The sequence below is a fragment of the Periplaneta americana genome, chromosome 5 (genome assembly GCF_040183065.1).
Source record: "Periplaneta americana isolate PAMFEO1 chromosome 5, P.americana_PAMFEO1_priV1, whole genome shotgun sequence".
Lineage (NCBI taxonomy): Eukaryota > Metazoa > Arthropoda > Insecta > Blattodea > Blattidae > Periplaneta > Periplaneta americana.
Window position 1 is genome coordinate 11,543,437 of NC_091121.1, and position 16,933 is coordinate 11,560,369.

General features: G+C 35.5%; 1 protein-coding gene across 3 annotated transcripts in view; it reads left to right on the plus strand.

Annotated features, from left to right (window-relative positions):
* LOC138699462 (enolase-phosphatase E1-like) overlaps positions 1 to 2,033 on the plus strand; it is a 148,345-nt gene extending 146,312 nt beyond the window's left edge. For all 3 annotated transcript variants that reach the window (XM_069825353.1, XM_069825352.1, XM_069825354.1), the window contains one exon: positions 903 to 2,033. In XM_069825353.1, the coding sequence (XP_069681454.1) occupies positions 903 to 1,703 (801 nt within the window). In that variant the 3' untranslated portion in view covers positions 1,704 to 2,033. The remainder of the gene's footprint in view (positions 1 to 902) is intronic.
* The last annotated feature ends 14,900 nt before the right edge of the window (positions 2,034 to 16,933 follow it).

Sequence of the window (16,933 nt, forward strand, 5' to 3'; positions counted from 1 at the left end):
AAAAATCACATGTTTTAAAAATCAAACTAAAGTTAGGTTCAAAATCTATTGGTCAGTTTGTCCAAGTAATGTATAATTTTGCTTAACGAATGTTAAATTAAAAGTCTGTTTATTTTTAACGCTTTGTTAATGTATTCTCCATTTGTTCAACATAATTTTGTTTAAGATAACCAACACTTAACTATAACGTCTGTTAGCACTATTTTAACTACTCAACAGCAGTTGGTAATGATTCTACACATGTAAGACAATTTTTGATTGGCTAAAATTAATCTTTAAATTATATATTATAGAGTGAGTCATGAAACTTGCATAAAATGACAACCTGTTATAGTAGGCCACGCTCCATAAACAAACAGTTGACAAATGAAAGTTGTAGGTGACTTGCTGAATAATAATTACAAAGTAAGGTTATATTTCCTCATTGCTATTATGGATACGAAATACGAAAGAAATAAAATAACACTGATGTATTTAAACAGTCCAAAGTATTTTTTAAATGTTATATTACCAGTCATATGCTAAACATTCCCTACAGAGAGACACGAAATATTAATTTCGCAACTTCTGTTCGAACAGCTGTGGAGACATCGGCCATATTTAACTAACTGTTAAACGAGTTAACTGCCCGAAATCCTACATTTAAAATTAACAAACTGTTAATAATCTGTTAAACCAAACTCGTGTTGAAAACATACAATTTTATTAATTAACAAACTGTTTAGAGTTTAACAGTCGTTAAATTTTCTAACAATACTTGGAAAAACCGGCCATATGTCTTCAAAATGTTTCACTATCCTGAAAAAAAAAAATTCTTAAATGAAACTGTAGGCTATCGTTTTGAAAATACGCGTTTTACAAGCTTTTTAAATGCTACTTATTGCATCTTATTTGTTGAACAGGAATCGGATGCATCCATGTCATCATCCGTGACTTCCAGCAGCGCTGAGGAGCCAACGTCTCACGAGCAATCTGTGGCTGCAACGCCGGACCTCGAAGCCATAACCCAAGAACCCGAGCAGCCCGCTAGTGACGAACCAAAGACACACCATGACACGACACCGGAGGAACCAGAGAACACGTCACCGGAACACGAGACTACGGAGCATGACGGCTTAGAGAAGGAAAGTCATTCAAAAGATGACATTCCAGAGCACGCTTTGCAAAACGGATCACCTGAAAATCATCCCGAGGACAATGTCATCCAGAGCCAGGATCAATTAGAGGAGAAAGGAAATGACGAAAGCCCAGAATTGGAACAATGCCGCATTAACGGGACGGTTGAGAATGGCGACCAAATTGACGATGCAGATCATGCCAAAAAGGATAATAAGACTGATGAAGGCTCAGAAAATGAAGCGCATCACGAGAATAAGAGCTCAGCAATTGAGAATGATATCAAGAGCCAATACAGCCCAGAAAATGAAATTCAGAATCGCGATAATAAGCTACAACAGAGTTACGTTAATGGAAAAGACGAAAACATGAATTCAGAAAATGGGCTTGATGATGGCTTTAAGAATATCACCAATTCTGATCAGCTCGAAGAAAAACCCGTCAAAATGCAAAATGGAGGAGCTAAAAGGATTGAATTGCAAATAGTCGAGGACTATGAACTTGAGGCTGAAAACAAGAAAACAATTCCGAATATTGTCCCTGCACCAAAACCAAGAACGATCCTACCATTTACAGCAAAGAACTGAAAGGAGCTATAATACTGTAATTGTAAAATATTCACACAAAGTTAATTAAGTACTGAATAGATTATGTGATAATATATATTTTAATTTAAATGACGTTATTATAAATAAATAGTTTATTTCATTGTATTAATTAAGAACATAAAATTAATCCTATACAAGTTTATCCTGAATTGTTGTTCATGAGTTATAGTTTACCTATGCACATTTTTCAAAGTCGTATTTTGTATTATATTTTCATATTCACATTGGAGAGACAGAAATAAATAATGTAAATATTCATGAAATTATAACTTTGAAGCTCAGTAGAGTAATAAAAATTGTGATACTGTACATTATTATCTTAAGATTTCTGAAACTGTATGCTTCAAGAAAAAAAAAAACTTCATCCCCACCAAAAAAAAAACATACATAAGTAAAACTCCTTTCGGAAGAAAATATTTCAGCTTTGTTTGTAAGTTTATTTCACCTTTAGCACCGCTAAGATGTACACTTGTCAGTGTACGCACCATTGGAGGCAATCTGCTGTACATAATATCACAGCATGATCATTTCTTCTAGTATATATTGATGTGTGAGAGAGGAACAGAGGTTAAGAATGTTTGAGAATAAGGTGCTTAGGAAAATAATTGGGGCAAAGAGGGACGAAGTTACAGGAGAATGGAGAAAGTTACACAACACAGAACTGCACGCATTGTATTCTTCACCTGACATAATTAGGAACATTAAATCCTGACGTTTGAGATGAACAGGACATGTAGCACGTATGCGTGAATCCAGAAATGCATATAGAGTGTTAGTTGGGAGGCCGGAGGGAAAAAGACCCTTGGGGAAGCCGAAACATAGATGGGAGGATAATATTAAAATGGATTGGAGGGAGGTGGGATATGATGATAGAGAATGGATTAATCTTGCTCAGGATAGGGACCAATGGTGGGCTTATGTGAGGGCGGCAATGAACCTCCGGGTTCCTTAAATGCCAGTAAGTATATAGGCCTATATTTACGTCACAGCACTTCTTTACATGTAATGGTATACCTCACATTTCTCGTATCCGGTGCCACAATTAACACATTATTTGCAATACACGTCTACAAAAATAACTCCAATTTACACTATGTACCTTTTCATTATTCCGTCTAATCTCCCATTCAATATTTGTCCTACATTTCCTTTCCTATTTTCTATTTTTTCACTAATCCTAATATCTCTAATATTATGTACTACTTCGAACTCCCTATTTTTCTAACTAATATTCACTAAAATCTCAATTTCACTTTTTCCTGTACATTAGGCCTCTCATAGTTTATTTACCCTATTTTTTCCATTGACCTTATCTCTTATCTTTCTCTTATATTCATTTGCTGTTCCAATGTTCAAATCTTTGGTCGGCGAAAAAAGACACATAAGTAAAAAAAAGTCGATTTTTCTGTTGTACCTAATCACATGTCTAGTATTTTTGTTTTATGATTTTTGAAATAATAAAATTTCTTGTATTTTAAATTGAAAAGGATCTTACTTTAACCAACATACATGAATTTCATTATTATACTTATATTCAGTTAAGAGTAAATTAAAACGAAAGCCTCTCCTGAAAAATTATTTTTTTTTTACTTATGTGCCTTTACCCGCCGACCAAAGAAATGTTATTGTTACTTAAACTACGAAAAAAGTAGTTGCATTAACACAAGTGAAATTATTTGATAGTATTTGCCATCAGAATTTTTTTAATTAAAGCATAGTTAGAAATTATCTGAATCTCTCATTAAACGTACACTGAATCGTTCCGTAGCTTATTTCTTCATTTTAGTGCATATTTTTAAGGTTTTTAGTGCATAGTTGCATAAATATTTTGGCAGCTTAAATTGCACTGAATCGTTCCATAGTCGGCCTATTTGTTAATTTTTAGTGCATATTTCAAAGGGTTTTCGTGCATAATGGCATATTTTGACAGCTTTTAGTGCATATGAATAATAGGTCTGCTCATGGAAAATTGTCGAGACTCATCTCGACAAAATTCCATCTCTCTCATCAATACAATCGACTCTAGGTAACCGTGCTGGTGGTACAGGGACATCATTTTGTTTTTACTTCAATTTTTATTGTACCTGAGTTTTTGAATGTACTTCACTCCCACCCCTTCTACTGATGAAGTTCAACCGTCCTCCACACAGATCCAAGACCGCATATACACTCATACTAGCCTTACGGTCACAGTAAACAGTACGTTCCAAAAAATATGTTCGCGTTTTCCAGTGACGAAAGAGCTTTCAATATTGAATCATTTTCGCACAGGTACTGTCGCCCATTTGCCTACGTCGTATCCCGGTTTCCCCCACCAGCTTTTATTCGCCAGCTAGTGGCTGGGCTGTCTTAGCTCTTTTCTGAGAACATTAATTTCTGTTAGAAATTGGACGTCTACGTAATATTATACAACTGTTCAAAATAACTCAAATAAAAGGGCCTCGTTAAGTAATTAACTGTCACGTGATTTCCCTCTTTTCTACGATCCTGCGGCATAACCACTTGGACGGACAGTAGATAGCATGTCTGAGTAAATTTATCTGTGCGGGCCGGGCAGAAGTGAAGATTGAATTTACAGTACGTAAGGTACTCTTTTATAGAGTAGGTGAAGAATTATTTCAACATGAGTTACTAGTTACGAAGGACGAAACTGGTAATGGGATTAGATACAATAGTCTATAGTGCGATAATATGCAAAAGAGAACTGAAGCCTGTATCGAAATGAACGGCCACCATTTTCTAAAATGTGTTTAAATATCCATATTATGACTATTTTTCAATTTAACTTCATTCTCTATATTGTACGCTAATGTGCTGTAGACAGTATAATACACACTACATAACGAATACGTCCGAATGGACAGCTCAGTTCGTGAGTAAAAACACTCATTGTTAATATTGTACTGTATTTTGATTAAACAAAAACCTAATGAAAATGATCAAACTCAAAAGCGCAATATTTCCTAGTTTACGTAAATGGATGAACTACATTTCTTACCACCTATACGTAGTAAAGTGATTTGTTTGTATATTACGCTAGTATCATCGAACTCCAGTCGTGGAAGGGGTAGCAAACGGCGTTGATCCAGAGGTATAGGCAAGTTAATATTAAAAATGTTAGTAAAATAAAATGATGTCCCTGTACAGCGTCGCCATGAAGAAAAAGAATTTATTGACATTCACAGCAGAGGAGAAATATGTCCACATGTTTCCTATTACAGCTGCAGCAAAAGACTAATAGGTAAGTCACACACAGAGTCCAGACAGATCTGGATAACTGCCAAGCAGACAACAAAATGGTTTGACAGAATGATTGATGAGATAGACGCGTTTATTAATTCTTAATACTTGACCGTGGAGTTTATCAAACGCAGCCAGACATATTAACCCCATGTCATTAGCTGCGATAGTACGGGGAAGTAAATGTCTTTCTTGTGCCATTTAAATCAAGGGTCATTGAATTTTTCGACGCATTTCACGGGACGATAGTCTGTCGCGTCACATTCAATGCAAATAAGAAGTACGCGAGGCTGGCATTCACAGCGGATGTTTGACCTTCTCTCTTCATACAGAAGCAGAAAAAAAATACGTCAAACCTATTACATCAACGCCTTTGCATTCCGCATAGGCAATGTGCCAAATCAATTCCTTCTGGAAGTAGCTCAGTGTTTGTGCTTTTTAATGGCGGGACCTTTGTGAACGAGCAGACACTGGGTCGGAGCTACACCACCAAATATCGGTATAAAAATATAAAATGAAAAATATCATCTCAAAGAATCTCGTATAGTTTGGAATAGAAAAAAGTCACAGGGGTTTTACAAGATTAAAATTACTTTTTGATCGTCAGCTGATGCTGTACATTTCACTCTTACGGTACTTGATCCACGCCCGTCATGTAGCGAAAACAAAATTACAAAATAAACTAATAGATAATGGGGTTTAAAAAGGACACGTCAGCACTATGACTATTTGCAACCTTCACAACTAATAAAATAATACAATAGTAACAACGAAACAAATTGATTTAACAATGAAGTCTTTGAGTTTTAAGATGTTTTTATTAAAAGTACCAGGTCTCTTGCACCCTTGCCTTTTACAAAAATATTTTAACAATGAATGCGATGGAGATTGTCATTTTTTTTATGAAAATGGAGTTTCGTTACCCGGTTGAAAGCACAAGTGAAAAGTGTGCAAAAAACAAACACAAATTCCACAATTTGGGACATCTGGCAGACATCTACGGCTGACCACTAGGATCCAGAATACAAAGCAGAGGTTAAATTAAAAATACAATATGATTGCGGAGAGAATACGGAACAATGACAAATTTTAAAATAAAGTACAATTTGATTTCGGAGAAACATGAGATGAAAATACATTGAAGAGTAATGAAATGAAGTAAAATATATATATATATATATATATATATATATATATATATATATATATATATATTACGTTTTCTATCAGATGCGTTTCCAATTCACTGCTGGCTAAAGCAGGGAGATGCATTGTCACCTCTACTTTTTAACTTTGCTCTAGAATATGCCATTAGGAAAGTGCAGGATAACAGGCAGGATTTGGAATTGAACGGGTTACATCAGCTTCTTGTCTATGCGGATGACGTGAATATGTTAGGAGAAAATCCACAAACGATTAGGGAAAACACGGAAATTCTACTTGAAGCAAGTAAAGCGATAGGGTTGGAAGTAAATCCCGAAAAGACTAAGTATATGATAATGTCTCGTGACCAGAATATTGTACGAAATGGAAATATAAAAATTGGAGATTTATCCTTCGAAGAGGTGGAAAAATTCAAATATCTTGGAGCAACAGTAACAAATATACTGTAAATGACACTCGGGAGGAAATTAAACGCAGAACAAATATGGGAAATGCGTGTTATTATTCGGTTGAGAAGCTTTTGCCATCTAGTCTGCTGTCAAAAAATTTGAAAGTTAGAATTTATAAAACAGTTATATTACCGGTTGTTCTGTATGGTTGTGAAGCTTGGACTCTCACTTTGAGAGAGGAACAGAGATTAAGGGTGTTTGAGAATAAGGTTCTTAAGAAAATATTTGGGGCTAAGAGGGATGAAGTATCAGGAGAATGGAGAAAGTTACACAACGCAGAGCTGCACGCATTGTATTCTTCACCTGACATAATTAGGAACATTAAATCCAGACGTTTGAGATGGGCAGGGCGTGTAGCACGTATGGGCGAATCCAGAAATGCATATGGAGTGTTAGTTGGGAGGCCGGAGGGAAAAAGACCTTTGGGGAGGCCGAGGCGTAGATAGTAGGATAATATTAAAATGGATTTGAGGGAGGTGGGATATGATGGTAGAGACTGGATTAATCTTGCTCAGGATAGGGAGACTGGATTAATCTTGCTCAGGATAGGGATCAATGGCGGGCTTATGTGAGGGCGGCAATGAACCTCCGGGTTCCTTAAAAACCAGTAAGTAGGTAAGTATATTACATAGTATTATACAAGTGATTGTGTAAAATGGATAATGAATCTCTCAATATCATTAGACAAATTTTGTTAATATCCTCATTAGAAAATTTAAGAGAAAGGAGAATGGTTTTGGTTAACTTAAATGAAGTTCCCCTAGCGCCTAAAAGAAGTCCTTTCACTTCCCAAGTATACTGGCATTTGATATGCTTTATTTGTGTAGAGCATTATTTGTAATAAAGGTCCGATGTTTGATTTTCATTTATCTCAATACTTTTATTTTATGTCATCTCCCTTTACGCAAACGCCACTGATTATTAAACTATAACAGCGCCAATAATAACAAAACAGAACAAGCTCGTTTATGTTAGCTGGAGACTGGTGCACACAAGCCAATCAGCAGACGAAATATAAAATGCAAACAAACGTCAAGGTAACCAGAGTATAACGTGGTTTTGTCCACAAAATGAACCGGCAACAACGGTACTACGTCACAATTCAGAAAACGTCGTCAGCAGTGAGGGAAGTCAGACGGTATGCGCCGGTATGGAATACCGCCACTGGTTTCTATGTCCAGAAAACATACCGTTAGTGAAAAGTGACATAAGTACCGTCACTGAAAAAATGTGATTCGTAAAAATTTGTTTATACATTTCTTCACAGCAAAGAGTACTATCTGTTTACTTCGTAAATCTAAACCACAGCCTTCTGGAACTGTATTCAACGTGTATTTAGACACGCTTATTTTATAAGTCAACCTCTGGAATACTTACAAGGGTAGTATTTCAGTATAGAAGGCTTTGGTGTGTAGCTTGTAGTAGCCATTGTTGCCAATTTAGTGACTATGTCATTTTTGTTGTTGTTGCACTTTTTATTAATAATTAAGTAAGTCACTTTGAAGCTTTAATATTATTTTAAATGATAGAACTCAATGGATATTGCACAATAATCTAGTAAATAGCTGAAATTATTTTATTAAGAATCGTGTTCTCGATTGGATGTTATTGTGATCCTACTTAGACTTTTAAGGAATTGGTTGTTTTATAAGTAGACTATTGTGAATATGATTGACAATGAAATGAATTTAATTATTACGTTGTTAATAATTATTTTTAATTTATTTCTTTAGTGAATATAGGCCTATACCATACAGGAGAAATAGTAGATATTTTACAGCGTGGTAGTATGGACTATTCTGAGTAAAAAAAAATTGAAGTAAGCTGAATTGGAGAGACACCTGCAAGTTTTATGAGTGAATACAGTACGTCTCTCGGAATATATGTTAAATGTAAGATTGTAAGGTACCCGTTGCTTATACTCCCGCTCCCATTTGCGCTGCATAGCCTCGACATTGCGAATTTTTTCTCTTCACTCGCGAATTTTTCATATTTAACTTAGGCCTACTTGTCAACTGCTGAGTGTTGCTCAATTGAGATTAAAGCCTAGTTCATTACGTATAGTTTGACATCACTGCGAATGTTCTATCGCTTCACATTCTCGAGTTACACTGCTTCGACTGCCGTGCGATCTTCAATTCGTGTCTCAACTTTCTCCCTCCCGCGTATCGATATATGTCACCCGCTCCAATTCAAGATCACGTTTACACTGACCTTTCGTCTGTCAATCACCGTTTACTTCAATGGAATATATCGTGTAGTTTAGAAATTATACGCGCGACAAAACTGGCCTGAAAATTTAGTAGTAATATTTATTAGTAGTAGTATTTATTTAACCTGGTAGAGATAAGGCCGTCAGGCCTTCTCTGCCCCTCTACCAGGAGATTCCAACTATAATATGAAGAATAAATTTAAAATTAGTATTAGATTTACAGTTACAGTTACAAATAAAATTACAATATTAAATTTACAATTATAATTACAATAAAAATCAAAGTACGAAAAGATTACCTGACTAATGAAAGCTAGATAATTTATCATAGAAAAACAAATAATATTTTATATTTACTGAATTACAAATTAAACCTGGAATTACAAAATTGTATAGTGATGAAATTACTGGATATTGAAATATTTTGTGATAGATTAAGGAAACTATTTACAAGAAATCAATTACTGACCATATGCCTAGTAAGTTTGCGTTTGAATTCAATTTTATTTCGACAGTCCCTGTTGATAGCAGGTAGCGAATTCCAGAGTCGGTCGACTCTGGAATGCATCCTAGTACTAGATCGATTTATTTATTTTATTGGGTTATTTTACGACGCTGTATCAATATCTAGGTTATTTAGCGTCTGAATGAAGTGAAGATGATAATGCCGGTGAAATGAGTCCGGGGTCCAACACCGAAAGTTACCCAGCATTTGCTCATATTGGGTTGAGGGAAAACCCCGGAAAAAACCTCAACCAGGTAACTTGCCCGACCGGGATTCGAACCCGGGCCACCTGGTTTCGCGACCAGACGCGCTGACCGTTACTCCACAGGTGTGGACTACTAGATCGAACTTATAGACGTATTCACGTAAAAATGTCATAGAAACATTATGTTTGTTCAATTGTAGTGTGGAAATACAGTACAGTCGTTTGAATGCTACGCATAGCAAGCCTATGTACAAGTGAATAAAAAAAAAGGTAAAGGTATCCCCGTAACATGCCATGAAGGCACTTGGGGGGCATGGAGGTAGAGCCCCATGCTTTCCATGACCTCGGCACTAGAATGAGGTGGTGTGGTCGGCACCACGCTCTGACCGCCTTTTACCCCCGGGAAAGACCCGGTACTCAATTTTATGTAGAAGTGAATAGTTGTAGTTATTCTGTGGAATGTATTTGGTGCCGGAAAGTAAAACCACGTGCTTACCTAGATACTCTACACCAGCGGTGGCGAAAATGTAATCGTGCGCCGAGCCACTGTATATACCTGTAACGTGCATAGCACCTATGGAGGGAAGCGGACACTCGAAGGGGAAGTGAAGCAACTGTCTGACTTATTAACAGATTTTCATTTTCCTTACGTCAAGCACTTAAATATAATTTTATACAGTACAAGGCTACAAACTAATGTTTAGTACGTGTAACGAAGAAAGAAATGAACAATAAATGAACAATATCACAACCTAAAATTAACTGTCTTCAGAATGTCTCTGCGACAAAGTTTCAAAATCAGGAATTATGTCACTTACTGCCAGTCGTAGTTGATCACGAAGGTATTTGTCTGTCAGTCGTGATCTAAATTTGGTTTTTACTATGTCAATTGTTGAAAATAATTTTTCACAAACGTAAGTTGTAGCGAACATGGCTTCAACAGAACGAAGCTTCGGATATTTATTTTTTGGCAAAGATTTGAAAGTTCAACATTTGTAAGTCCTTACATCTAGCTTTCATTTGACATCACATAGTAAATCAGTGAGTTCAAATTGAAGAGCTAACCGCATTATTCGTACATCCGCTGAAAAAGGGTCGACGTACAGAGATGATGATGATGATGATGATGATGATGATGATGATGATGATGATGATAACAACAATAGCACTTAACCTTTTAATGTTTCATCAGTAACATGTAGTATAATGCCGTTTTATGTTATACAACCGTTTTCCTCGTAATACTTGTGAACAAATCATACATTTAATATTCTCATCATATTGGCAGCAAAAAAATGCGTCCTCCCATCTTACTTGGAACTTTCGTACATGGTTTCGAGAGAGACATATGCCACTCGCAGGTCAGAGACAAATACAAATGGAACGGAGTTTGACTCCAGTGAGTGAGAGGGTTGGGGTTGGCGGAGGTTAGAAGCAAGCGAAATGCACTGCGAGCCACAATGTCTCGCGAGTCACGTTCTCGCCACGGCTGCTCTACACTATTTGCAGTATGCAACTGTTAAAGAAAAAAATGGTACCTCCTTTGGTCTAGTTCTTCTGTAAAATTACCTCTCTTTTTTATGGAGGAGGGACCCGAAAGCTCACATTGAATCCCGAGGATTGTGCTTACCACTCCTGTTCCGTGAATGATACTTTTAGTCGAACAGCCGCGCTCTTGTACAAGTACAGCACGCCGCACCGTGAATTTAACCCGGGCTATGATAGCCTATGGATGATTACGATATGTGAATTAATTAAGGCGAAATGAGTCCGAGGTGCAACGCCGAAAGTTACTCAACAATTCTCCTGAGGAAAAACACCGCAAAAAAATTCCAACCAAGTAGCTTGTCCCAACCAGGATTTGAGCCCTCGTTTCACGGTTAGATGTGCTAACCTTTACTCCACGGTGAACATACAGACGTACAATATCTATACTAATAATAAATCTGTAGTCGAAATTTTTTTGGTAATTTTCGATTTTCTAAAAATAATTGGTCTTAACATATATAATTAACCACCCTGAAACCGAAAATCGCATTTTTGAAATTTTTGTTTGTATGTCTGTATGTTTGTTACCTTTTCACGCGATAATGGCTGAACCGATTTATATGAAAATTGGAATATAAATTAAGTTCGTTGTAACTTAGATTTTAGGCTATATGGCATTCAAAATACTTTATTTAAAAGGGAGGGTTATAAGGGGGCCTGAATTAAATAAATCGAAATATCTCGCTTATTATTGATTTTTGTGAAAAAGTTACATAACAAAGGTTTCCTTAAAAATGATTTCCGATAAGTTTTATTCTTTACAAAATTTTGATAGGACTGATATTTAATGAGATGAATGAGTTTTAAAATTAAAACAACGCCATCTAAGACGGTGCAATGAAATAACAAATGACTTCGTCTATGAGGGGCCTTGGACAACAACAATCGAAAGCTATTAAACTTAGCCTACAGACAATGTTTCTGTGTTTGTATGAAGTAATATCGGAAGCTAAATTAACCGATTTGTATAATTAATTATTATTTCACCATTGGAAAGTGTAGTTCCTCTAGATGGACATATTGCTATAATGTTATTACAGTAACTTCTTAGTAAATCGAGGACAGGTAAGATTAAAACAGCTTCTTATGCACAGAAAACTTGATAGGCTATTTTGTACATTCGTTTCCTGTATTTCTTAAAATTATATTTATGTTCACTCATTTTATTCTCAGAGAATTAACGAACGAGAGTGTATTGATTTAGTATGCAGTAATAGTACGTTAGCTTAGCAATCCATTATTTTATAATTCAAATTTTAACTATGCTCAATCGAATCGTGTTAAAATACATAAAATAGACTATATGTGCAATAAATGCAATGTAAAAAAAATTGGGTAATGAGCCAAGCAGATTATGTTGCTCTGTTGTAAAGGTTGTTGCTTCTGAGATTCAAGAGCCCCCACAACAAATAAAAAACTTTCTTATCGGAGTACATCCGTTATCAACGCACTTTTTATATAATATAATATAATATAATATAATATAATATAATATAATATAATATAATATAATATATAAAAAGGTAAAGGTATCCCCGTAACATGCCATGAAGGCACTTGGGGGGCATGGAGGTAGAGCCCCATGCTTTCCACGACCTCGGCACTAGAATGAGGTGGTGTGGTCGGCACCACGCTCTGACCGCCTTTTACCCCCGGGAAAGACCCGATACTCAATTTTATAGGAGGCTGATTGAACCTCGGGGCCATTCTGAAAGTTTGGCAACGAGAAAAAAATCCTGTCACCACCTGGGATCGAACCCCGGACCTTTATTATATACTAATAATAAATATTTAACCGAAAATTTTCTGGTAATTTTCGCTTTTCCAAATATAATTGGTGTTAACATGAATAATCATTCATCCTGAGACCGAAAATCGCTTTTCTGAAATTTTTGTTTGTATGTCTGTCTGTCTGGATGTTTGTTACCTTTTCAGGCGATAATGGCTGAACGGATTTCGATGAAAATTGAAATATAAATTAAGTTCGTTGTAATTTAGATTTTAGGCTATATGGCATTCAAAATACATTTAACGGGGCTTGAATTAAATCGAAATATCTCGCTTATAATTGCTTTTTTGTGAAAAATGTTACATAACAAAAGTTTCTTTAAAAATGAATTCCGATAAGTTTTATTCTATGCAAAATTTGGTAGGTCTGATAGACTTTTAAAATAACAATACAATACGTTTTCACCGCCGCCTCAGATTGTAGCGTTGTTGTTCCTGCAGTAATTCCCATGTGCAAAATATAAAATTTTTGAGTAGTAAGAAAAAAACACATTTATTCATTCCATGGCAATGGTACATAGGAGATCGTGAATTCTTACATTTTCGAAAGAAAGAAATATAATTACATATCACTGTTTATGCTGTATCACTATTTAAGTTATTTGAAGGGTTCAGAACCATAGTGGGCGAAGCGCCATTTACTGAAGACGTAGAAAACAAGGGTTAAAAATTAAATTATTACCATAATTCAATGGGGCCATATAGCAAGTAATATCAAGTTTACACATTAAAACTAAATGATATGTCAATATTCATTAAACTATGGTTGCATGTAATAACAAATAAGAAACATGTTAAAGGAATTGTCATTGCACCAAATGAGTGCTCTCTGGACTAAAATGATCGCAATTTAATTATTTAAATGCAATTTAAATTAAGTAACATATTAAACTATTTATCCTTATAACAAACACGAATGTTCCCTGGATGAAACGTCCTATTTTAATTATGTAATTACTTTATATTTATTTCTAACAGGTGCAGCGGAGCGCACGGGTTCATTCATTCATTCATTCATTCATTCATTCATTCATTCATTCATTCATTCATTCATTCATTCATTTATTTTATTCCATAGATCTTACATGAGCAATGAAGCTTTAAGATGTGGAACATGTCAACATTTTACAATATTACAATTACAATTTTTACAAATTTTTATAGTTTTACAATTTAGTAATTTTCTACAATTTTTTACGGCTAGTTATAAAAGGTAAAAGTATCCCCGTAACATGCCATGAAGGCACTTGGGGGGCATGGAGGTAGAGCCCCATGCTTTCCATGACCTCGGCACTAGAATGAAGCGGTGTGGTCGGCACCACGCTCTGACCTCCTTTTACCCCCAGGAAAGACCCGGTACTCAATTTTATGGAAGGCTGAGTGGACCTTGGGGCCGTTCTGAAAGTTTGGCAACGAGAAAAAATCCTGTCACCACCTGCGATCGAACCCCGGACCTTCCAGTCCGTAGCCAGCTGCTCTACCAACTGAGCTACCCGGCAGCCACGGCTAATTATTAATATGTAAATTAAATCCATTTTTGGAACATAAGATAGCCATACAATTAAAACCGAATAACATATTTTCTTGCCTCAGAGAGGAACGAAAGTAATTAACAGTTACAAAAATCAAAGTGTTCTCATAAACGAAATGAGTCCCAGCTTTTTGTAGGCGTTTTAACTCCTACGGTATCCTATGTAACATTTTCACGAAGACATCAAAACACTTAGCATCACTGTTTGTTATCGTATTACTATGAAATAAAACAAATAGGCTATTATGCAACAGACAAGTAAAGAGTGCGTCAGAAAGAACGGATGGATTTCAAACTATCGATACGCAACGAGGAGACAGATATAGTGAGGGGGACCACGACTGTTGGGTCAGCCATAGAATGCAGTTTCAGTTGAGAACATGGTGTTGGTCTGGTGTACAACGTGCTTTCATCGTAGAGACATTTTTGAAAAATGAAGAGTCTGTGATCGCCACTCAGGACTCATTTCGACATCGGATGTCACGCTAGGATTCCAACTCGGAATACAATTTTGCGGGGGGTGGCTTCATTTCGTATCACAGGTTCAACATTAAAGAAGAAATCACCTGGACAAAATTCTATTGCACTGAGATTGTCCGAGGCTACGGTAAGATCTCGCGCCCTGCGACTTCTTTCTTTGGGACCATTTGAAGGCGTAAGTTTGTAAACATCGATCACATACACTGGACGAACTGAAGACAGCGATTCGTGAAGAAATCGTGGCAATTGCACCAGCTATGACTGTGAAAGTGATGGCGAATATCAGAAAACGCCTCGATGCCTGTATTGAAAGCCAAGGACATCATATGGATAATGTTGTTTTCCATAAATAAACTGCATGTATTGGTGAATATGTTGATAACAATAAATTTTTGATTTGATGAATCTTTACAATTTTCTTTCCCTGTTAAATCCATCCGTTCTTTGTGACGCACCCTGTATAATAATAATAATATTATTATTATTACCTTTACAATTCTTCAATTAGAACAAGCAGCCAGGGATTCCTCTCGCCACGAACACAACACGCGCCACCCACTGACTGGTTTGTACGTCCGCTCGACTTACCGGCGCTCCCTTCCGTCTTGGTGACGTTACGTACAGAGCATCGTGTGTAAGTAGAAATCAAATGGTTCCTCTGGACGTAAATACAGTCTAATGCTTCGTTATAATAATTTGCATGTTTCTATGTCACAGATATAGTCAACATAAAGCTATCCGTTGTGTACTGAATTAATCTTGCTTGTGTGAGGGCGGCAATGAACCTCTGGGTTCTCTAAACGCCATAAGTACCGGTAACATTCAAGTAACGATATGAAGCATTACTTTTCTGTACTGAAGGATCTTCTTGTATTTCTTACTAGCCGTACCCGTGCGCTCCGCTGCACCCGTTAGAAATAAATATAAAGTAATTACATAATTAAAATAGGACGTTTGATCAAGGTAACATTCGTGTTTGATAGAAGGATAAATCGTTTAATATGTTACTTAATTTAAATTGTATTTAAATAATTAAAATGCGATCATTTTGGTCCGGAGACACTCATTTGGTGCAATGACAATTCCTTTAACATGTTTCTTAATTTTTATTACATGCAACCATAGCTTAATGAAGATTGACATCATTTAGATTTAATGTGTATATTTTATTTTACTTGTTATAGGTTTCCATTGAATTATGGTAATTTTAACCCTTGTTTTCTACGTATTCACTATGATTGGCCCACTATGATTCTGAACCCTTCAAATAACTTAAATTATATTATATAATATTACATATTATATTATATTATATTATATTATATTATATTATATTATATTATATTATATTATATTATATTATATTATATTATATTATATTATATTATATTATATTATATTATATTATATTATATTATATCAGAAGTTACTGTAATAACATTACAGCATTATGTCCATCTAGAGAAACTACACTTTCCAATGGTGAAATAATAATTAATTATACAAATCGGTTAATTTAGCTTCCGATATTACTTCATACAAACACAGAAACATTCTCTGTAGGCTATCTTTCATAGCTTTCGATTGTTGCTGTCCAAGGCCCCTTATAGACGAAGTCATTTGTTTTTTAATTCATTACACGGCCTTAGATGGCAGTTATTTCAATTTTAAAACTCATTTATCTCATTAAATATCAGTCCTATCAAAATTTTTCAAGGAATAAAATTTATCTCAAATTATTTGTAAAGAAACTTTTGTTATGTAACATTTTTCACAAAAATCAATAACTGCGGTATTTCGATTTATTTAATTCAGGCTCCCTTATAACCCCCCTTTGAAATAATGTATTTTGAATGCCATATAGCCTAAAATCTAAGTTACAACGAACTTAATTTATATTCCAATTTTCATCGAAATCCGTTCAGCCATTATCGCGTGAAAAGGTAACAAACATACAGACAGACAGACAGTCAGACAGATAGACATACAAACAAAAATTTCAAAAATGCGATTTTCGGTTTCAGGGTGGTTAATTATATATGTTAGGACCAATTATTTTTGGAAAATCGAAAATTACCAGAAAAATT